The sequence below is a fragment of the Podarcis raffonei genome, chromosome 6 (genome assembly GCF_027172205.1).
Source record: "Podarcis raffonei isolate rPodRaf1 chromosome 6, rPodRaf1.pri, whole genome shotgun sequence".
NCBI classification, from domain to species: domain Eukaryota; kingdom Metazoa; phylum Chordata; class Lepidosauria; order Squamata; family Lacertidae; genus Podarcis; species Podarcis raffonei.
The window spans coordinates 56659517-56682034 of NC_070607.1; the positions used below are offsets into that span (position 1 = coordinate 56659517).

At 42.4% G+C, this 22518-nt stretch overlaps 2 protein-coding genes and 1 pseudogene across 6 annotated transcripts in view; 1 reads left to right on the forward strand and 2 right to left on the reverse strand.

Annotated features, from left to right (window-relative positions):
* Positions 1-672: 672 nt before the first annotated feature.
* On the reverse strand, positions 673-3351 carry LOC128415129 (biogenesis of lysosome-related organelles complex 1 subunit 4-like; annotated as a pseudogene).
* Positions 3352-8534: 5183 nt separating this feature from the next.
* TOMM6 (translocase of outer mitochondrial membrane 6) lies at positions 8535-12497 on the forward strand. Its single transcript, XM_053393138.1, has 3 exons — positions 8535-8750; positions 9770-9874; positions 12160-12497. Exons 1-2 carry the CDS (start codon positions 8629-8631, stop codon positions 9864-9866), a joined length of 219 nt encoding a protein of 72 aa, XP_053249113.1. The 5' UTR covers positions 8535-8628; the 3' UTR covers positions 9867-9874; positions 12160-12497.
* A 7640-nt stretch (positions 12498-20137) lies between these two features.
* USP49 (ubiquitin specific peptidase 49) overlaps positions 20138-22518 on the reverse strand; it is a 43587-nt gene continuing 41206 nt past the window's right edge. For 4 of the 5 annotated variants that reach the window (XM_053393130.1, XM_053393129.1, XM_053393132.1 and 1 more), the window contains 2 exons: positions 21428-21633; positions 20138-20568 (listed from right to left, as the gene is read on the reverse strand). In XM_053393130.1, the coding sequence (XP_053249105.1) occupies positions 20378-20568; positions 21428-21633 (397 nt within the window). In that variant the 3' untranslated portion in view covers positions 20138-20377. The remainder of the gene's footprint in view (positions 20569-21427; positions 21634-22518) is intronic. The other variant, XM_053393134.1, reaches the window with a different exon arrangement.

A 22518-nucleotide genomic window follows, 5' to 3' on the forward strand; every position in this document is an offset into this window, starting at 1 on the left:
TTCCCACACACAAAATCAGGGAGGGGGAAGGACTACTTATGCCTAAAAGTCATGTGGCATGAGTGTGTGCTTGCCTCCACCCAACCCCATCTCCCTCTCCCTGCCTTCAAAATGGGTTACTTGCAAGGGTTAGCTGCCAAACATGAGTGTATAGTTCACCTTGTTGGAAGACTGGAAAAACAGTATATTCTATACAAAACTAAGCTGAAATATGTTTGAAAAGGGCCTGGGACACATGGGAAGCAGCAGGACGTAATTTCCAAAGAATTGCAACTACCTAAGATCAGCACTGAACTCACTTAGATAAAACTCTTTCCAATAATGTAATTGTCAAGCTAAATCACATATACTGTGCTTCACCAAGGGAAGGGAAGTAGTCTTCGGCCCCCACCCTTGTGCTACTACTGACTGGTGAAACATGTTAGCGAAGCAGGCTTGGCTACAGGAAACAGGTGGTTTTGGGCTGCTGAATGGGGGCGGTGGGGAGAGCCGCGCTCCTCTGCTGGCAGCCTCGGCTTCTCCCTCCCTTTTCTCACCAAACCTCCTTTCCCCCCCTTTTTTCTCCAAACCTCCTTCCCCCCCTTTTCTCTCCAAACCTCATCCCCCCTTTTTTCTCCAAACCTCCTTCCCCCTCCCTTTTCTCACCAAACCTCATTTCTCCTCCCCTTTTCCAATAATGTCATTGTCAAGCTAAATCACATATACTGTGCTTCACCAAGGGAAGGAAAGTAGTCTTCTGTCTTGAAGAGATCAGGAGGTTCATAAACTGTTTGATTCTGCCTTGAGGAAGATGTTTTGTTAAGGAAAGATGGCACATTGACTGTGTGTAGAATTTTTTTGAAAGTATTTGGGAACGTTCCAAGGTCTGATTCTGCCTTTGTGATCTGTTCTTCCATTCCTGACACACTATTTCCGACCATTTTTACAAAGGCCTCCAGTTTGTCGATCTTTCTATACAGTTGCTTCATTTCCATTGCCTTTGCATGAATATGAGGCACACTTTCACTTACTACTTGAGAGGAATCACTTCGAATCATGTCTAGCATCCCCACAAACTCATCCACTCTGGTCACTCTGGACTCCTCCCAGCGGTGAGGGCAGCAGGTACCCGGCGTAGTCCACCGCGGCTGAGGTCAGCAGCAGTTCCGCTCCACAGGCATCTCCTTCGGCCACGTTGTCTTCTTCCTCCTCCCCCATCCTGGAGGTGCTGCTGTGGCTCTGAGAGTATAGCCGCCATCGCCGCTCAGCTGCCGCCTCATCTATTCGGCCCCCACCCTCGTGCTACTACTCTCAGCCCGCGCGCATCGGGAAGCCAACCTGATAGGTGTCATGTTGAACGATATGTCTGGAGACTTTCAAATAAGCACATATCTTTGGGATGTGTCCTGTAAACCTCACCCACATGGGCAAACAAGTGCCCTGACCCTAGAACCAGATTACTGGAAAGACGCTGATGGAGAAGGATACACAGGGCCAGACCCAAAGTGCTTCTGAAAGATCAGCCTGTGATGGCAGTGCCCCATCCTCAGAGGACTCCACTGAGGATCATATAGAGTCCCTTGCTCTGTAAAAGTAAAAGACTGTTGAAGCCGACTGGGGTCTTTAACTGTAATGGCACCTTCCAGTGAGTGCAGGGCTAGCAACAGAGATAGGGCTGCTATATAAACCTCAGTCTCCATTTGATGCTTCCTGAAGCAGCATCAGACCAGTGATGCCCTAGACCCAGAGTAATGTCTGAGCCCTACCTCCAGCCCCAGAGCTTCACCTCTCTTCAGGTCCTGACCTGCCCTCTGGCCTCCCACTGGACCCTGTTCCAGTCACCAGGGCCTGCCCATTCCTGCTTCTGGCCCAGCGCTGCTTCCAGGTATCTGGGGGCCCCATTGACAGGCTTCTGCCTTCAAGTACCCTCAGATGCCAGCCCGGGCCCTGCCCCTGCCTTTTGCCCAGGACCAGTGCTTGCTTCACAAGCTGGCCCATGAGATACTCCCCATTGCGTGGCTAGTTCCTGCCTCCCCCGAGGAAATAAAGACACAGGACACAAGAATTTAGGTTAATGGGTCAAATTAGGCCACAACTTTATTGATTACAGGAATTGAGCAGTATTGGCTTAGGCATTGGTCCTAACCATTAACCGGCTAGAGGCCGGAAGGGTTAATCACCAGAGGGAGGAGTCCTGCTGAGGCACGTCAACTAGGACCTCCCCCTGACGTCACCCCATGGGGGCGTGCCGTGGGCCCACACCTCCTTAGGCTTAGGACAAGGCCACGCCCCCCGGAATCCTTTACCAGACTACCCTTGCTTGGGGGAAGTTGATGGCGCTCCTTCCCCCTTCATTTGCATAACAATAGAACAGTACCCCTACCAATGCCTAACCGCCAATACCGAAGAGTTGTGACGGCTTGCTACGAGGTAGGTGAAAACCAAATGGCTGGAGCCAATCTGCCATTTGGGAAAAAATCCTACCAGGCCCCTTGACGGTGACCAACCGAAGTTCATAGCAACGTCAGAGAACCTATCCTAAGAAAGGGGGTGGGATGGGCAGGAAAACCGGTCAGCTGCAGGAGCGGGGGGAAAGAGGAGAAGCCTCGGCTGCGGCAGGTTTAAATAGCTGAGGCCCCGCCCCCAGAGCCAGCTGATTGGCTGGCTCAGGGTATGACACAAGCAGGGATTCCCTTAGGTATCGCGGGGGCTGGAGCCAGCCCCCGCAAAAGTGGGGAAGGGGCATGATGCCCGCAACCCCACCTCCTTTTCTTTATTGCGGAAGTGGCTTTCTTTGAAAAGAACATCAAAGACATTTTAAGAGATAATAATGCAATATTTATTTAAGATGAACACATGCATAAAGAATACAGAAGGATCTATTGCAGAATTATTTGATTAATTGTATATATAACTGAAAAAATAATTAACTGATTTTGAAAAAAAATGCAGTGTATATTTTTATAGATCACAAAATAAATTGGTTTGACACAATGTACCAGTATTCATTTCTAATTCCAGTACGATTGGATTATGATCTGCATATTTAGCTTTGTTGATATCCATGCCAATGCCAATAGTTCGTATTATTTCTGCCTTTTTTACATAGCTTAATAAGGGTTTGGAGACAAAAAAAATATCTATCCTGGATGAAGTTTTATGACAATGAGAGTAGAACGTATATTCTCGTGTATCAACATGATGAAATCTCCACACATCTACCAGGTCAAAATTATGAATCAAATCTTCCATTGCTTTGCATAAGGTTGATCTGTTGTTTTTGGGATCCGTTGATCTATCTTTAGCTTCTGACATTACAAAATTCATATCTCCTCCAATAATCCATTTCGCTCTGTTGTGAAAACTTGTCATGATTCTGTATAAGTAACTGAAAAATTCAGTTCTATTATTGTTTGGAGCATATATATTAGCTATGTTTAGCACTTTTTCGTTTACACAGACTTGAATCATCATGACTCTGCCTTTATACTTTTCCTCTGTTTCTTCATATATCTTCTGTATTTCAATTTTATTTTCGTTTATATACATTGCTGTTCCTGCTGAGTTTGAAGTGCTAGTTGAAGCAATAAGTTTGCCCAATCTTATATCACGTAATAAATATTCACGGTTCTTTTCAATGTGCGTTTCCTGAAGCATGATTACATCAGCGTTTTCTTTACATAGATTCTCGAAAATTCGTTTTCTTTTCTCAGAACCGTTTAAACCTCTTGTATTGACAGAAAACATTTTGATTGAATTCATCTTCAATATTTTTATGGCAATTTTAAAGCAGAGTACTCTTCAAATCTCTCAGCTGTTGACTGTTCAGGTCTCTCGAAGCAGAAAGAAAGTTGGCGAATGCAGCTCGTTTTATATGCTGTTTATTTAGCCCCACCCACCCAATGCCACGTTGTGGTCAGTGATTGGTTAAATTTCCTCGGATGATTTGACGTAACATGGAATTTTCTAGTCACCTTAGAAATCGAAATCTAGTGCCCTAATTTCGACATCACTTGTTTTACTTAAATTCCAGCCTGATGTTTGACTCTTGCGCTGTTATTTTTCTGCCCTGTTTGTTTTTGTGCATCCTCTTAAGTTCTCCTTTTGGCTATTTCCAGCCACTGTACTTATACTAATGTAAACTTCTATTATTACCATGCTTTTGTGCGAATTTTATTTTATGTTTATGAGATATTTTATACTGTGATCCCAACATTCCTCAACAGGGATCCTACTACTCTTTCCACCATCTGAATCAAGTATTGAAAAAGTAGGCATGTTCAAATAATTTGAAAGGTTTTTAAAGCTACAACTACAACAGAATTTATAGAATAAGAAATAACACAAAGGAATAAAGAACACATACAAAGACCAAGTGTTTCTTGCTTGTCTTCTGCTTCTCCCCCATTCCAGATCTTATCCTGTCTCCCTACCACTTTTATCTATCTGAAATAACCCTTGCTCGCCTTTCCCTATCTCCATCCAATCAGGAGTGTTTATTTCTTTTTTAAAACATTTTTATTAAAGTTTTTCATAATACAATAACATATAAAAAATTAATGTAATTTTTTTAAAAACCTACAAAAGGTTCAAATAGAATAAGTAGACTATGGAGTCCTCTCTTAAATGTAGTTCTTAACCCATGCCACCCACAGCCCCTGCCAGCTCTTTCCATTCTCCTCCCAGCCTCTCACCCTAAGAGGCCAACATTTCCCTGCCTCCCACCCAGGGTCCCTCCATCAACCATCTATCACCCCAGGAGTGTCTGTTTCTGAGAAGCACCTCAGATCTTTGTCTATTCCTGTGATAACTCCTCACCCAGTTCCTTCTCTTGCTGCTTCTGTTCGATAAGCAGACTTGATCCTTTAGCACAAAACACCATGCCCTGACCCTAAATTCCTCATTTAGACACCCACCACACTGTCCTGAAGATGAGGAATTCCGTTCTAGGGTCATGGCACTTGTTGTCCCATGTGGGTGAGGTTTACAGGACACATCGGCAAGACCCGTGCGTATTTGAAAGTTTCCAGACATAAAGTATACCATGTTTTTCGTTCTATAGGACGCACCCGACCAAAGGACGCACCCAGTTTTTAGAGGAGGAAAACAATAAAAAAAATATTATGAATCAAATGTTGTATAAACTACTGTATTGAATAAACAACCGGTATATCAGAATCATATTACAGCCATGTAAAGTGAACAGCAGTCAACAATGACATTAAGAACCATCATCACTGTCATTATGAAATGAAGAGAGACTTTAAGGTTTGAGTACTCTTCTAGTCTTCTGTGAGCCCCAAGAACTCATCACTGCTAGAGTCAGAATTTATGAAGCTCAGTTGCTCACAATCACTGACATCACTTTCTTCGCTATCTTCATGTAAAATACCATCTTCGTTTCCATCCGAAGCATTGCTAATGCCACATTTTTCCTCTCAGTACTCTTCCTCCCCTCTCTCAGTGAACAGCCTGCCCGCTGCTCGCAAACATTCCCTTTACTTGAATTACAGTCAAGAAACAGCTGAGCAGAGCCTCTCAGCGGCAGGCTTGGGAGGCTTTCCTTCTCCCCACTTTTTTCTCCCCTTCCCCAAGCAGCATAGTCCCCTTTTCCAGCCTCCTCCTCTCCATCCCTTTCACCCAAACTCCTCAGGTGACGTCTGCAATTTCTCCCCTTTGCTCCTCCCTCTCCTTTGCCCTCTACCATGACTCTCCACTCATGGCAACCTATGGTACCTCCTCTCCCTTCACCCAGCTTCTTGGTCCCCCTCCTCTCCATCTTCTTCCTCCCCTCTCTCAGCGAACAGCCTGCCTGCTGCTCCAAACCTTGAGGGGAAGGGCAGGCTGCTGGCAGAGCAGCACCCCCACCCCCATTCAGCAGCCCAGGAGCGTGGGACAGGCTACCCACTGCTCCAGACCTTGAGGGGAAGGGCAGGCTGCTGGCAGAGCAGCACCCCCACCCCCATTCAGCAGCCCAGGAGCGTGGGGCAGGCTGCCCACTGCTCCAAACCTTGAGGGGGAGGGCAGGCTGCTAGCAGAGCAGCACCCCCACCCCTATTCAGCAGCCCAGGAGCGTGGGGCATGCTGCCCACTGCTCCAGACCTTGAGGGGGAGGGCAGGCTGCTGGCAGAGCAGCACCCCCACCCCCATTCAGCAGCCCAGGAGCGTGGGGCATGGGCGCACATCTCTCCCGCTGCTCCAAAGCTCCCTGGGGCTGCAGGGGGAAGCCGAGGCTGCCGGCAGTGGAGCGCGGCTCTCCCCACCGCCCCCATTCAGCAGCCCAAAACCGCCTGTTTCCTGTAGCCAAGCCTGCTTGGCTAATATGTTTCGCCAGGCAGCATATTACAGTTGTCGTAGTCTCAGTGTTAACCTTCTAATTGCCCAGCTTCCTAATTCTTTAGAACCTTTCAACAACTTTCAAGGTGTCCTGGTCTTTACTTTTTGAAATATGGCAACCCTAGCATAGTCTACACTAGCAGGTCTTGATTTTTGTGTGGAAACTTAGTTTTTAAACAATTACAAAACAGCTTTGCTCTCTGCTTGGAGTCACAAACCATCGCTGTCCACTTTAGCACTTCCAATACAGCGCTCAGCAGGGACGCTGTGAGAACACACTGCACAAAAGTGTGTCACAGGCAACAAGGACTTTCTGTGTCTACCAGAAGCTTGTGCTATGTGACATACTTTAAACAGCCTTCACCAACTTGGGTCCTCGAGGTGCTTTGCACTGCTACTCCTTCAGCCCCAGGCAGCATGGACGTTGCTCTGAGGGCTGCTGTAGTAGAAAACATCTGGAGGGCCCTGGGCTGGCGAAGGCTGGTTTAAATACCCCCTGTGGATAATTGTTCCTGGTGGGAAGGGGGAGCCTGAGGCCCCTGTCCCTGCCCTCTGCTGCCTAGAAGGACTGTGAATAGATGGGATAAATTTACAGGGTACACTTTGTTCCCTCCTTCCTCCAAGCAGTTGTGGCCATGAAACTGTCAGGAGCTCGTCCTACACTCCTGTTGGACCCTGGCAGAAACACATGCCTCACTGGCATGTTCTCTCCTTCCTGGTCGTTCGTTCGGGAGCTTCAAAAGCTTTCTTCTGCCCAAACATCACAGTGACCGATGCCAGCAGACACCAGCACACTTAGGGATCTACACAGTGTTCGCAGTTTGCGTAACAGACCCCAGCAACTCAGCATTTTGGCTAATCCACTTTATTTACATATAAACACACACGGAGCACTGCAACATGGCTCCCTCTCTCTCTCTAGCATCAGACAGCAAAAAAGTGAAAGGACAAAGGACAATAGTCCCACTTCCCGGAACACAGTAACACAAACATCCTGTCTCCGTCACTTCTCACTCTGTGGAGTCAAAACATAGACCGTCATGTGATAGACAAAAATCCCATGACTGCAATCATGGATTAGGAATTCTAACAGAAACTACTTAAGAGACAGTTGTCCACTATTACAGTCATTTTCTGGGTTAGTCCCTGCTGTCGCTTTAAGCAGGGAGGATCAGGAAGATGTAATGTGACACAGACAGACACAGATGCAAAGCTGGATGCCAGCAGGAGCGCATGTTATGTGTGTGACTTCATGTGTTTCCACAATGTGTGTGTGTATGCGTACAGCTCTCCAGGTGTTTATTATGAGATTGCTTTGAGATTTTTTAAAAAAAGGAATATAAGGCATGAATCGGCCACCATCCTTGACTAATAGAAGAGTCCATCATGGTGCTGAAGGACACCATTTTGTTTCACACGTCCATGATGGGCCTTGCCTTGCCTACATTTCCATACACTCAGGGGGATTGGGATAATTATATGGGGCTGGGGTGCAACCCATTTCTAAAACTCGTTGGACCCTTGCACTAAAATATTTAGTACACAAATGGAAGTTTAGGGAGACTCAAAACCCATACCAACCCTGTGTCTACCTTGTAACAGAATTTCAATGCAGGGGATTGCTTGCTTATCCATGCTCACTAATTTGGTTTCTGCCATGGTTGTCTTAGTTTGTCTAATAAAGGTGAACAACTTTATAATGCTCTCCTAGTCCTAGCACGGTAGTAAAACTGCTAGCACATTTGCAAAGCTAAGCAGTGCCTGCTATGGTTTCAAATTGGATTTGGTACTGCAATCTTGAGATTCCTACATTACATGGGGTTGGACTAGATGACCCTAGGGTTTCCAACTCTATGATTCCCAAGAGATTTCGTTGGAACACGCTCCGCTTCATCAGAACGTGGAAGTGGACTGAAGTCCAAGGCACCTTATGATGGGTGCCGTCACAAGACACTTCTTTCTTTTGCTACGACAAACTGACACAGGGCTGCCCGTTAATTTGATAATTCAGTGAGTTTGTCTCCTCGGTTTCCGGAGTCCGGCGCTTCTCTCGGCAGTTCGGTTGCAACTGAGCCGCTTTCCCAAAGCTGTTCCTCTCGAGACGTTTCCGGACTACAACTCCCATCATTCTTGGCTATGACGTCCTGCCTAGCCGGGGCTTAAAGGAGACGCAGTCCTATCATGGCTCTATGGTCAGAGTCGCAAGCGGTCGCGCAGGAAGTGATGCATTACGTCAGCGCCAGCCGAGGTTGGATGTTCCTGGGCTGGAGAAGAGCCCTCGTGCGTCGCTGAGGAGGTTCCGAAGCAGCGACGATGGCGCCGGGTGGGCAAGCAGCGGGCGGCGGAAGCAGTTCCAGCGCGGTGACGCCCGAGGGGCTGCGGGGCTGGATCCGGGGCGCCTACCGCTTCGCCACAGACCGCAGTGACTTTCGCAGGTGGGAGGAGTATTGATACGAAGGAGCTTTAGTCCCCTTCCAGGGCGGTGGGTCGGGGAGGGAGGAGGGAGAGCCGCCGCGGGCTGTGCGGTGTCTCGCTTGGCCTGCCGTGAAGCACGGGGGGGCCTCGCGTACTGTACGGATGTACAGGTCACTCCAAAGTTAATGCGCGGCTTGACGTTCACGGTTTTAAAAGGGCCTCGTGAGGGGTCCTGTAGCTGGCCAAGTAAAAAACAGATTAGGTGTGTCTGAAGGGTTCCGACTCGCCGCAACACATTTCGTTTTCTGTTTCACAGCTTCGTCTCTTCAGGGTTTTTAATTTTTTTAAAACAACATTTTTTTTGTTTTTTTCAAAATAAAGTGGAATACACCCCCCCATCTAACATCACCCCCTTCGCACCCTCAAAAAAACACAGCATTTTCAGTGTTGAAAAGGCTTCCCCCAATAAACAGGAACTAAGGAACAAACGAGCATTAAACAAAAAGCCAAAACCTCTCTTTAGGTTCTCTGCCCATACTAAATCTACTCCCAGATCCCTTGCCCTTCTGCTTATCCTCATTTTTCCAGAAATTGCATTTGCAATTTTTCTCAGACAGCACTTTTTATGTCCTCTGGCTCTGCGAGTTTTGAATCCATTCTGAGCATAATTGAAGCAATTTATAGGAAAACTCAACCCTGAGTTCTGGATTACACTAGCTAAATGCATCCTCACCTCCAGAGAAACTTGTGTAGTGAGGAAGCACTTCTACTGCACTTTGGTTAAGGCAGGCAGTTTTGAATAGAACGTTCTGTTAGTAACATGGCTGGCCCTTCATGCTGCTATATAAAGTGCAGTTCTGTTGATGTTTTGTCAGATGTCAGTCCCACCGAGTTCAGTGAAATGATTGCAGTAAGAATGTCATATATATTCATATCTGGTATTAGCATCTCTAGGCCAGAAATCCAGCAGAATTGTGCATAAATTTTGATATTAGCTACCAGTTTTCACACTCTTAACCCTACTCTGTATTTGTTTCAGGAACCTCATAGTTAACCTGGGTCTCTTTGCAGTGGGAGTTTGGGTAGCTAGAAACTTAACAGACATCGATTTGATGGCACCACAGCCTCCTGCATAGCAGAAATGGTGAGTAGCTAGGATTGTGGAAATAGTGCAGATTGTATATATCCTCTTAATTTGTCTCATCGCAATCAGATCAATAGTTAAGTGAAGGGTTGAATAAATAGGACCCTGCTTTTCTGTGCAAACTCAGGCCTCATGAGGGTCACCCTTTCATTCTGGATGAAAGGAAAATATTTTCCTAATCCAGGCATAGGCAAACTCGACCCTCCAGATGTTTTGGGAGTACAATTCCCATCATCCCTGACCACTGGTCCTGCTAGCTAGGGATCATGGGAGTTGTAGTCCCAAAACATCTGGAGGGCCGAGTTTGCCTATGCCTGTCCTAATCTAAAATTGGAGTGAGAACTTGCTACTGAAAGTTGAAAAACATCAGAAATGGAAGAGCTACAGGAAACTGTCATGAAAAGCTTCTTTATCCAAAAATCACATTCCTGTTCTAGAACAGGGTTGAGGAGCCTTTTTGGCTCCACCCTATGGACCAGCTTTGACAGGTGGACAGGCAGGCCATGCCACATGATTGTCAGGTTGGTTGCCCCTCCCACATCAAAATCACTTGCACTCCCTGTGATCCCATCTGAGCATGATTGGGGGTGGGGGTGGCTGAGCGCTCTTTACAGGGATTTTCTCCTCCTCTTTTAAGTCAGTCCCTACTCTCCTGTACTCGGATGGGATTGTGGGGACTGAGTGCGAGAGCAAGAGCCGAGCCTGGGGTGATATTTAAAAAGGTGGCAGAAACTGCTGCAGAGTGCCTGATTGCTCTCTTAGGCCCAGTGATCAGCAGAATCAGCTCCTCTCCTGATGGGGGAGGGAGTGATCTTGCTTCCTGTTGAGGTTGGGCATACCCAAGAGCTTCCCGTAAGGAGTTGTCTGACAGGCCCATACTCAGCAGAATTGCTCTCCCTTTGCATTGGCTGATGTGTAGGGAGAGCTCTCCTTCTTCATATTGGGTCCCCACTTTGTGCATTGCTTCAAAGGCTCTGGACAACCAGCAGTTTGTCAAGCCCTTTGGGAGCTTCACAAAGTGGCTTTGGGAAAGCCACCCTTACCCAATTGTCATCAAGGGTAGGGCATGTGGGTGGGGCATGCACAAAATGTACTGGTGGGCCAAGCCCAACACACAGGGTGGAGGTCCCCCACTCTAGAATGTAATATTACCCCCAGAAAAGATCTAGAACAGGCATAGGCAAACTCTGGCCCTCCAGATGTTTGGGGCTACAATTCCCATCATCCCTAGCTAACAGGACCAGTGGTCAGGGATGATGGGAATTGTAGTCCCAAACATCTGGACGGCTGGAGTTTGCCTATGCCTGATCTAGAACTTTCATAGTCTTGAAACTTGTGATTGCTATTATTTTAAGCATTCCGAACTTCATGGACATTTCCACAAATGTTTGTATTTCGATAGAGTTAATATGACATAGGGTTCCCTGTGTAATTTGCTTTAAACAATTCAAAGCATGATATTTTTAGTTACCTTTATAGTCAGTCATTTTCAAGCAAGGAGAATAAATTGAAAGAAATTTCTATCAGATAATTTTGTAGCCAAGAGCTGGATGGCTGAAACTGTTGAGTATGTTTAGATTTCTGTTACATAAATTAGACTGACAGTTCCCAAACTATTCTGAAAACTTGTTGCACCTTAGGTTGAGCTATGAAAACACGGTTTATATTTCTCTAAGCTTTGTTTTATTTTATGTTTCACCTGCCTGAGTTTGTCTGGGGGGGAATATATTAAATACTTCCTAAGATTTTGTGTTTGTAAATTATTGTTAGTATTTGGATAACTTCTGTATCAACTTTTTTATTACAATGTACATCAAACTATGTTGCATCTTTCCTTAAAATAAGTGGACGTGAGCTGTATCTGCCAAATTTCCCTGCAAGGTGTGATTTCTTGGAAGACCAAGTGCACAGAGTTTTCATTTTTTTACCCATACAGTTCCAGTTCAAACTTAGCATGTTGTGATTAGATATGGAATTGTTAAAGCAAATTTGGGTGTTTATGTTGCCTTTGGATACAGAGGATGATGATCACAGTGAGAATAGACCTACTGAAATAAATGAACTTAAGTCCCTTGATTTGATAGGCCTATTTTCAGTATGCTTTAGACTGGTATCACTCTTCAGATTTGTTTTATGTTCCTTCTGCCACATAGCTAGTTTGAAATGACAGCTGTGTTGCACAAGGTATTAATAGTTTATGGGGCCCTGTCCACTTACTGGAAAAGCTGTACGTTGTTCACTTGTGTAGTAGCCTATCATCTTAGACGGCCATCTTTTCCTTACAGATGTGAATGAAGTAGATCTGCGTGAAGTCTGAGTTTCCCTCTTGCTTTGTGACCAAATGAATTGATTCATCACTGAGTTGATTAACATGGGATGTTATCTGCAATGCAGCTTCTATTGAAGCAATTGGAGGCATCAGCATCGTGAGTGAAGGACTAGAGAAAACACCGAGGCAACAATTTACCTGTACATTTCTTTTTATCATGTTCACTTCACTCGCTTGGGAGCACTATTGAGTCCAATTAATTTGCCAGAAAATATAAGTTCTTTTGCAGATGGAATCAACTTATGTACCAAGAGTTTAACAGATTCTGAAGTGTGAAATAAAGACATGTCAATGCATTGGACTTTTTCATTTTAATAGGAAATTTCAGCTTACAAAAACAAGGTAAAAAGAGTAAAGATTTACAAAAATCATAAAAACATGATTCATATTTCACACTTAAAGAAGTAACAAGCCCCAGTCCTGTGTTTTTAAGTAGGACATGTTAACTATTCAAAGGGAAAATACATTTTTAAAAGGCCAAGGTGACCCTTTACTTATGAACAATTTTCAGCCAGCATAAAGAGTTGCGTGGTATTGTAATTATGATGGTCTATTGTATGTGGAAAAGGAACTGTTTGGTGTTGCATAGCATTTTGGTGTCTTGGACTGCTCTATAATGCCTCTGAGGTTACGGGAAACCACTTGTTAATATTTTTTTTAATCATATGGGCTGGAACGCTGTTGGTCTTGTAGAAGAACGTCATCATCATTACAATGTGTCTCTTTAAAGTTCCCTTTAACAATAGATTTGTGTTTGTTCATTAAAGCCACCCATTCCTCCTTCCCATATGGAGATAAAAGGTAGTTGAATCCTAAGGAGTTAATGAGACTTCAGTTGCCACCAAGGGGGAATGAAATCATTGGCCCTGTGGGGATGGCGTCTGCCCAAGTCCTATGACACATATTCTTGAGTAGAAAGAACATATTATTCAGTATATTTAGCAAAAATTCCAACTTACAGTTTTGTACCTGTTTATAACACACCTCTTGATCCTTTTTAATTATAAACTATTAAACCCAGTTCAATACAAAATGTAAAAGAAGAGTAGTTGTGTTTCAGTAACATTTATGCAGTGAGTGGGTAAAATCAGTTGCTCATATATCGATCTGTCCTCCATCACTACGTACCTCCAACCCCTTTGGAGCTGAGGCAGTCTTAACCATTGCCTGAGCGCGGCTAAGTGATCAACACCAAACAATCAGTAGCTACAAGTATAACTGCAGTCAGCATTGCCTTAAAGTTCCCCTGCAAATTACTAGTAGCTATAGATCTGCATTTAAGACAAAACTGTATACTTTTTTTTACTATACCTTAAATTACTGCTAAAATAATGTAATCAGAAGTGTATAGCTTTGGGGAGCTGTGGCAAATTTAAGTACCTATGTAAAGAACTTTTGTGAAGTAGAGATTATACTACTGTAAGGAGATCTGATTTTGTGCATGTTAAAATTCTGAAATCTAATCAAGAATTTTCAGGACACTTGTTTTAAAAACATTTTGTGGTGACCATTTTTAAAAGTAGTGGCAGAAATTTGTTCTCGTTTTCTGGCTAGACTTACACACTCATCTTCAGTGGAACTTGTTTCTGTGTACATGTGATTCGGTTTACATTTTGAGGTGCAACCAGTGCCCACTGTGCACTGCATTTGTTATAAGTGAACTTAAGCATAGCAGAGTTTCTTTTAGTTCAAGATTTAGTTATAGTAATCTACTTTTGCCTTTGAAAGCTGGACCAAGCAAAAACGCCTAAAATTATGCAATTCGGTAACATAAAATTTATTTGCCAAATATGCTGTAGTCAACCATGAGGCCTATACATGCTTCTGGTCAAGACCATCTCTGCCACTGGTGGTTAAATAAGAGGCTGACAGTACTGACTGATGGGGAATGGGACCAGATGCCCTTACCAGTGGGTGGTGGAGGCTGCTAGCTCAGTGCTGTGTGCCTGCACAGTGCTGATCTCCAGCTCACATGCCCTCTGCTGCCAAGGTTGTCAAGTCCCTTCCCCCGAGTGGACATGATACACCATACATTACATCACACATCTATGATATCAGAAACTGTCAATGGGATCTAAAAGCCTTTTCATTTTAAGTTTTGCAAGTTTGATTACAAGATGGTGCTTTCCTTGAATATTGAACAGCTTGCAAGCTCTGTGTTTAGTTCTAAGCATTAATTTTTTCCTAAGTCTTGTTTCATTGACACTGTTTGGAGTATTAGTTATTTTGGATTGAATGAAGTCAAAAGAAAATAGAAGCTGAAAGACACACAAAGGTGCTTGGTTGCAACCCTAAAGATGAGAATTGTACATTGAAAGCTGAGGCTTTCACACCTGTTTTGTGCAGTAGCGAACAGGACACCTAACTATATAGGCAGTGGGAGGATGGATACAAGGAGTGTGTGTGTGTGTGTGTGTGTGAAATGGGAAGGTGAGGCTACTTCCACTCTATGTCAGTGCACTTAAAACATGGCAATCCTAGCTTGATTTTAATTTCAGTTGATGCTACTTGTATACGGCCAATATTTTTTATGAAAAGAAAGCATAATTTTTCTGCAATCCAATGTATAGTATCATCATTGCTATGTTTAGCATTTCTCTTTTTCTGACATCCACATGACCTGAACTGAATTTGGAGGCCACACTTATGCTTACACCTAAATAGTTCCAGTGCATTCTGCACTCTAAGTAGTCTGTCAGACTTAGGCTGATTGAAGATGTGCTTGACAATGCAGCAGTGACCATATGCCTTTATCTTACTTGAGGTGCTGTATTTAAGGATAACGGATATTGCTCGTTAAACTAGATGCTAGGCATGATATCATGAAACAATGTTCACTGGATTCTATTAAGCACCTTTACATATAGATGTTTAGCTTCAAGCACTCATACGTATCATATACTATCTGTATAAAGATAGGACTGTTTGTCCTCCCAGGAACTGGAAATGGAAAGAAGCAGTACCATGGTAGAAGAGAACGGATGTCTTTGCAAGGCACCAGTCAGCAATTTCATAGCCTTTTCCAAACTGCTTTGTCAACAGATTGCTCCAGGCATTCTTAACCTTTCACACCAAAATTATGACGTACTTGCTTCAAGAGGAATAATCCTAATTTGAAAAAACTTTTTACTGACAAAGATTTAACACAAAAACCAAAATTATGATCTACTTTTGAGCAAATCATTTGCATTATTAGAAATACAGTCTTTAGACACATACAGTAAAATACATCAAGTTGCTGGTAGGAACCATTTTTCCCATTCACATACAGATATGAAATGTAAAAAAGCCAATACTACTAAAGTATTGTAAAGACACAAATTTGGGAGGGGGAGAAAATTAAACTTGTGTCCCATGCAAAATGTAATTAGATACAAGGCACCAATTTTTTATCTTAAAAAAATTGTTCACAAAGCTTTATCGGTAGGCAAAACTAATCCCACAACTTTCACCCCATTCATACAAATTTTCAGTCAGCAATACTGTTTAAATGTGGCTGCAGTTTGTATTGGGGATAATTTGCTGACATTCAAAACTCATTTTCTCCTATCACACATACCTGGCACACAAAGCATATTAGTAAAATGGATCTTTACAATCAGAAAGAGACAACATGTATGTTTTTAAAGTTCTCCTTGTGAGTCCATAGGACACATTTAACACCAATTTTTTTTGTAAGGTTTAACTGATAGGCGTGTTATAGTTTCCCTGAAGTGCACGCACACACCTAGGGCAATATCTAATGCTTGTCATACCTGGAGAAGACCCACTGCTCCAAGGATGACTTGCCACTGGATATCACCTCTATAGTTCAAAAGCAAAGAAAAATAAGCATCTGCACAGTTCAACTTTGCAGTATAACAGTGAGTCGTTTGCTAGGATACTCTTCAAATCAACTTGTTTGCTTTGTAAAGTTAGGACTATTTCCCCAGTGCTTGTAGGAAACTTCTGATATAAAAGGATTCCATTAATATTTCCCCCTTTCTGCACAAATTTAAAGAACAAGTTAGTTGGTTGAAATTTTATATTTAAAATATGAAGGAACAAGTGAATAAATCGGCCTCTGTCCTCCTCTGCCTTTATTTTGGGGTTGCAGAGATACAAGGGGGAACCCATTGTTATACTTAATATGGACCTGTCACTGAAAATAGCAATCCCTTGTGGAGTATTTTCCCATACCCCTCAGTAACATTTAGGCACACCCATCCTCATGACATCATTGTACGTCCCCGTCCCCCCATTGCTGGGCCAAGGAAACTGTGCTGTCACACCATAGGTTGTGTGCCGAAATGTAGTGATAGGGGGAATATTTGACCTGGGGACGCCATTTTTGTCAAGGGCAATGTCTAAATCTGCCTTCAGTGAGAGGAAGTGGGCAGTAATTCAAGTGGTCCAAATTTGATGAAGACCATTAGTTCCTATTTCAAAGCCTTTTAGTTCAGATCACTGCCTGCTTGCACTTCCACAGACTTCTAAGACCCAGAAATCTTACATCAAGCTAATAAAACCCTTAGCTAGCCTAATAAAGACTCATTTTCAAAACTTGATGTACTGAATTGCTCCATTATTCTTAATTTTTTTTGTAGCTAGTTTTAGCTATAGACACACAACTAGTTTTGCTCTGTTGATAACGGGAACACTTGTTATACCCAACTTATTCCTGTATGTATACTCTTATAGCCGGATCCTAAACATGTTTACTCAGAAATAAGTCTCACTGCTCACTGAGTTAAATGGGCTTGCTTCCTAACAGGCATGTTTAGGAGCATAAATGTTAAAGTAAATTGAATGATTTCCATGGGTTAGCAAATGTGGATGTGCTTTTGGTCATATCCTACAAGTACACGGTGGCTCTTGGGAGAAGCGAAGCACCTTTCAGTGCTAAACGTTTTTCAGGGTTTAACACATATGCAACAAAGGAGCTGAATGCTAGGAAAATTAACACGGGAAGGTTAACTGATTGGTTATTCTGTTAGGCTTCTTTGTAATGGTAAGATATGGAACTATCAAGAATGCCAATTGTTATCACATTTTCTGTCAACCAGGACACTTTAAAACAGTGTACAGCATAGCAAGAGCACTGCTAGCGGTGGACAGATATAAAAGAAACAGCATAAAAAATGCTATACGCTATCGCTTCCAAATAAAAGCTAATTATTACAGAAACCTCACAGTGTTGGAAACAGCAAGCACAATTCAAAAGCACAGTTCCTTCTTTCCCTATCCAGGTAACTTTCAATTGCACTCATTTCCACATCTCGTGCCACCCCATTAATCACATGAGAGGCAAGTACTGTCCAAATCTGCTTAGGAAACACAAAGCATTCATGGTACCCATACGACCCTCCCAACTACACTATGCATCTAATTTAGGCATCAGCTGCACCTACTCAAAAACTTAAAAGATGTTTGAAATACCCAGTCAAAAGATGAGTATTAACAGTAGGCTTGCCAGCTCCGCCATCAAACTCTAGCTATACCTTTAACAGCAGCTTGATGTGGAGGCAACAGTAGGTGATAGTGTTTATCTTCATGCTGTGAAAAGCTCCACATCTATTGTCTGCACATCAAGTTGCTACTAATGATCAGTTAGGCTGTGGTCAGTTGGCAGCCATACTACTGAGAAATCTGGTTTCAGAGCTGCATTCAGTAGTGGGTGTTGCAGGTGGGGTTGCATTGCTTTCCTGGCTCCCAAATACAGCAGTGCTGCCACGTACTGGGAGGGGAAGCGGCAAGGCAGTGGGGAGCTCAGCACTGTGCACAGGAGCCCTGTTGCCATGCCCTGTTGTTTTGCTGCCTCCCCGTGGTAAATGGCAGCAATGCAGTCTTTGGAAGCCAGAATAGCAATGCAGCCCCATCTGCTACTGCAGTGCTGCATCATGATTTGTAGGGATTCAGCTTTCTATATTTAAAAACACTGTTGTGTCTGCTCTCAAGACAACGAGTACGAGCTGAGCTTCATTAACTGAATTTCTTACTAAGGATGCTTGCCGGTAGAACTTTCTGGAGTATCAGACATGCTGATCCAGTACACCTGAACTTTTTACTACCAGTCCAAACAGCAGACCAATGTCTACTGGAATCATTGTGTGCTGCACAGTCCCAAATCATGGCTGTGTGTAATAAACCCCTGCTACTTTCTCCCTACTTCCAATGCAAGAAGGGGTAAACGCTTAGATTTTTGTCATTTTAGTAAACTTGCCATTTACTAATGTCAGGAGGCTATCAATGGACTTTGAAAGATGGATTCACAGTAGCTACAGAAAGCAAGAAAGCACTTGAGAAAAACTTGTGCACACCAGACACCTGTCCATCTTTTTGAGATCCTTTCCCCCCAGAAATTTCTAAATTACATTGAAAGCTAAATCCTATACTGAGCAGAAGCTCCTGTGGCAAGACTATCTTCAGGAATTTTGAGAAGACCTGTGCTCTTCTCCAGAATTGTTTACTGAAATGCATGTGTTCTGCTCTAACAGAGGAACCCTACAGCAGATAAACACTGATATTTGATCATTACAATTGCAGGATTAGATTTCTCAAATTTTGTGAAGCTCACCATCCATATCAGAGTCAAACTTCACCTGATTTACAATGAGGCTGCACTGATTTCTGTCACAATTTAACTGGCCTATTTCTAATGAGCAGTTAGGGGTATGATTTCTTGATACAACTGATGGCAAAAAAGAGCCCCGAAAGCCTAGTTACAAACCCAAGAAAAGTTATCTATATCTTTGTTAATACACAATTGTGGGGTTTTTATGCTATCGTATCAATATTTCCAAGTTCCAAAGCAACAAGTTGTTTGTTTAGCCACACAGAGTCCTGTGCTTTCCAAGTATGTCCTTTCTACAGAGATGAAACAGTGGCAAGAGCTCTTAATGGTAACTCAACATAGGATAGCACACTAATGAATTGTTATATCTTGTTGGTCATGTGCATGTGACTAAGCATACTGTGATGACAAACACTCACAGTTTGGAGCTAGTTTTCTGGGGGTTAGAAAAGAGAATGAGGATGGATACCCTTCCTATTGCCCCAAAAAACACTACGAAAGGGAGGAAGTTGACAAAATTCAGGACACTATTAGGGCCTCTTCTTGCTTTATCTGTGTGATGGCTGCTACTTCCCTGTCCGTTCTTCTTTGCATCTGAAAAGTTGCTATGCACTTAGGGCAAGAGTTGATATGTTCCAATAGCAGCAGAAGAAAAAGAAAACGAGTAATTAGTACAGGAAATCTAATCCTCAACTGTGAAACTGGGTGGAGTCGCGTGACCAATTCATATGGTGATCATCATGTTATAGCCAATACATAAGGAAAGCCCCAAAAGCCAAGGCCAACCCAGAACAACTGCAATCATTACAGAGGAAAATGTAGACTGTAAATTCAGTCTAAGTTTTTGTCTTATTAGAAGATGCGGAAAATAGAGGGGAAGAAAAATAGTTTCTCTAATTTTTAGTACATACTCAAAATATGTGACATATTCAGCGTTCTGTATAATTTCAGCTTTTGTTCATTCCAAGAAACTGGAATTACTTCAGGGGACAAAAGATGAAATGCCCATTACAAAAATAATAAACAAGGGTTGATGAACACGTTTTCCTAGTGTAAAAGATCTTAGCATGTGTTTTAGTACAGTACAACACCATCTACCCAAATTACGCTGGGTTAGAAAGATGGATGGTGACTATATTATACACTGTATAATAATAACTGGCTACGTTATTTACACCAAGAGGTGCAACAACAGCAGTTCACCACATCAAGAGATCAAGGATTAAGTCAGCTGTGTTGATTCATTCTTTTTCTGGAGGAATTGTTATATTTATGGTCAGTTTGATGGCTTTATATCCTGGTTGTACACAGAAATTTGAATGCACCTACTTTTCCATGCCATGATGATTTCTCTTTGAAAGAAGATAAATAGTCCTAGACATTGGAGGCTGTTACTCTTTGTTTTGTTTAGAGGACGAAGGGTTTTACAAATACATCTGTTCTTAAAAAAAATAGATGTTCTGCTACAATCTCATAGAACAGTTGCACATAGTAGGAGGCCCACTTTTCCAGACTGTGGATCCAAATAATTCCTGCAGCAGTATTTGTTCCCGCCAAGATGAGTGAACTCCAAAAGGCTTTTAAAAAAATAAAATAAAAATAAGCCAGTTGATGTTTCCTTTCAGGGGAGTGTTAGTCTTCTATCTTTATCATTGTGTTTGGACGGCACCTGAGCTTGAAGTTGTGTTTCTGAGATACTTGCTTTGCCCTGCACGGTTCTTTGAGTATAAAAAAGAATGTAGGCCTGGGTTTTGCATACCTCCTCCACACTACATACATTCAGTTTGGAGTCATTGCAGTGGACCCAAAACCCTAAAAAGGAGAGGAAACACAATTTATTAATGGCAGGGATTTATCCTGACAAATATTTTTTTTTTTTGAACTGGTTCATAGACAGATGACCCCTTGAGCTTCTGTAGCACTTCTACAGAAGCTACAGAGAGAACCACAATATAATGTGCCCAAAGGGACATGTGTATTGAACAGCAGCCCCATGTGCTCAAAAGCAAGCCATTTTTGAAACTCAAGGGGACTTTCCAAAGCAGTTTTTGACATACTATGGTTCTGCTGCTGTTCAAGGAATACAAGTCAACAATTCCAACAAGCAATCCCAAACATATGGCTGCTCCTAAAAGGGGCTTTCTGGGTCTCAGCCAAATATACTGCTATGTTATCTAAGCTTCCCCGTTTTATAGTGTTATCCTGGATAAAATTCAAGAAAAGATAATTGTAATTCTGCTTTTCTCCAGATGGCTGGGGAAATACGCTGTATTAACATTTTGAAGGGAGATGCAAGACAATAAGGAAGTGTGGATGTTCTCCATTCAGTGTGAATTTATCATCTGAACAAGTCTGCTTATAGTTTGGAGCAAGAGAAATAGCAATTCACTGAGCAAGCAAAATAGTTTAATTCAATGTGGATATTAAGTAAAAGAAAAATAGAATATGACTTTTCTTTTTTAGAGCAAGAGCAAGCAATATAATCTATTCTGAATGACTACAAGCAAGAAGAAAAGCAGTTTAATTCCTAGTGTTACCAGCAGATATACTACTAGCTGTATACTGTGGAAACAGCTATAATATTGCAGGAAACAAATACATTTTTAAGAAGTGGTAATTCTACAAAATGCAATCAGTTAAAAAATTTCTCCCTATAACAAGGCACACGCACCTCCCTCTGTGTTGTAGCAATATGCCGTGTAATGTCCTGAGCCAAACCCTTTCCCGTGATGCATCACCACAGCCGAGAGGTCATAGACAAAGGTCTCTTTGTCAAGAGAAGAGAGAGTGTCCCTGCAGCAGTAAGGTTCCATGTTTAATACCTGGTCAAAGAGGACATGGACCCCAATCTTCTCACGGTGATTACGCCCAGACCACCTGCAATACAAAGGCATGCAATCAAAAGGGCTTTAAAAAAAATGACAGGGGCGCTGACAGCTGTAGCAAAGCTATAACAAGATTTCAAAGAATTATGATATTCTGGATAGTGTACTTGATGAAAAATTTCAGCTGAATGGTCCTAGTTTACTGCACTTAATATAGTCTGTTTAACAATATGAAATACAGGCCTTTCTACATGCTTTTGTAAAACATATTTCTTCAACAATATTATTCCATGCAATACATTTTGAAAACTGTTCTGCTTTTATTTTCAAACTACTTTTATTATTTTCTGAAACTGATGATCAATAAACCATTATTTAGTAAAGGACTATCATCAGGCTTAGTAGTGATTCAAAGTATCTTCCTAGGTCATTAGCAATTACATTTTAGTAAACTCAAAAATAATTACATTACCAATTAGAAATAAAAATACATCTCCAAGTTGGGAAGAATATTTTCTGCCTTCTTGCTTTCTTAGAAATGTAAGATGGGTAAGTCAATACTATTTAGTGGATGTAAGTTGGCCCAATAAAAGAACTCCCATTCTTAGGCATACATATTACAAAAGGGGTTTTCCTGCTAAAAGACAGGCATGTTATACTGCTCAGTCTAATTAAAGAATGTTGTTCTGAGGTTTTAAATATCTGCAAAAAATTGATACAACAAACAAAACACACTTTGTGAAAAATCTCAACCCTGGAGGTGGCCAAAATAGAGATCCTCTTTAACATAAATTTCAGCAGAATTGTACAATTATTTACAATCACAACCTGCTATGGGATACCCAATAACAGTAAATAGTGATGACATTTAAAACAAGCTAATATTGGATTCAGAATTCTCATTTTTAGGTGGAAAGGATAAGCTTACTCATTTGGT

Excerpts from the sequence above, each read along its gene's own strand:
- TOMM6 (XM_053393138.1), top strand. The coding sequence starts at position 8,629 with ATGGCGCCGGGTGGGCAAGCAGCGGGCGGCGGAAGCAGTTCCAGCGCG. Across the intron at positions 8,751-9,769 it reads GACCGCAGTGACTTTCGCAG|GAACCTCATAGTTAACCTGG; the intron begins GTGGGAGGAGTA and ends TATTTGTTTCAG.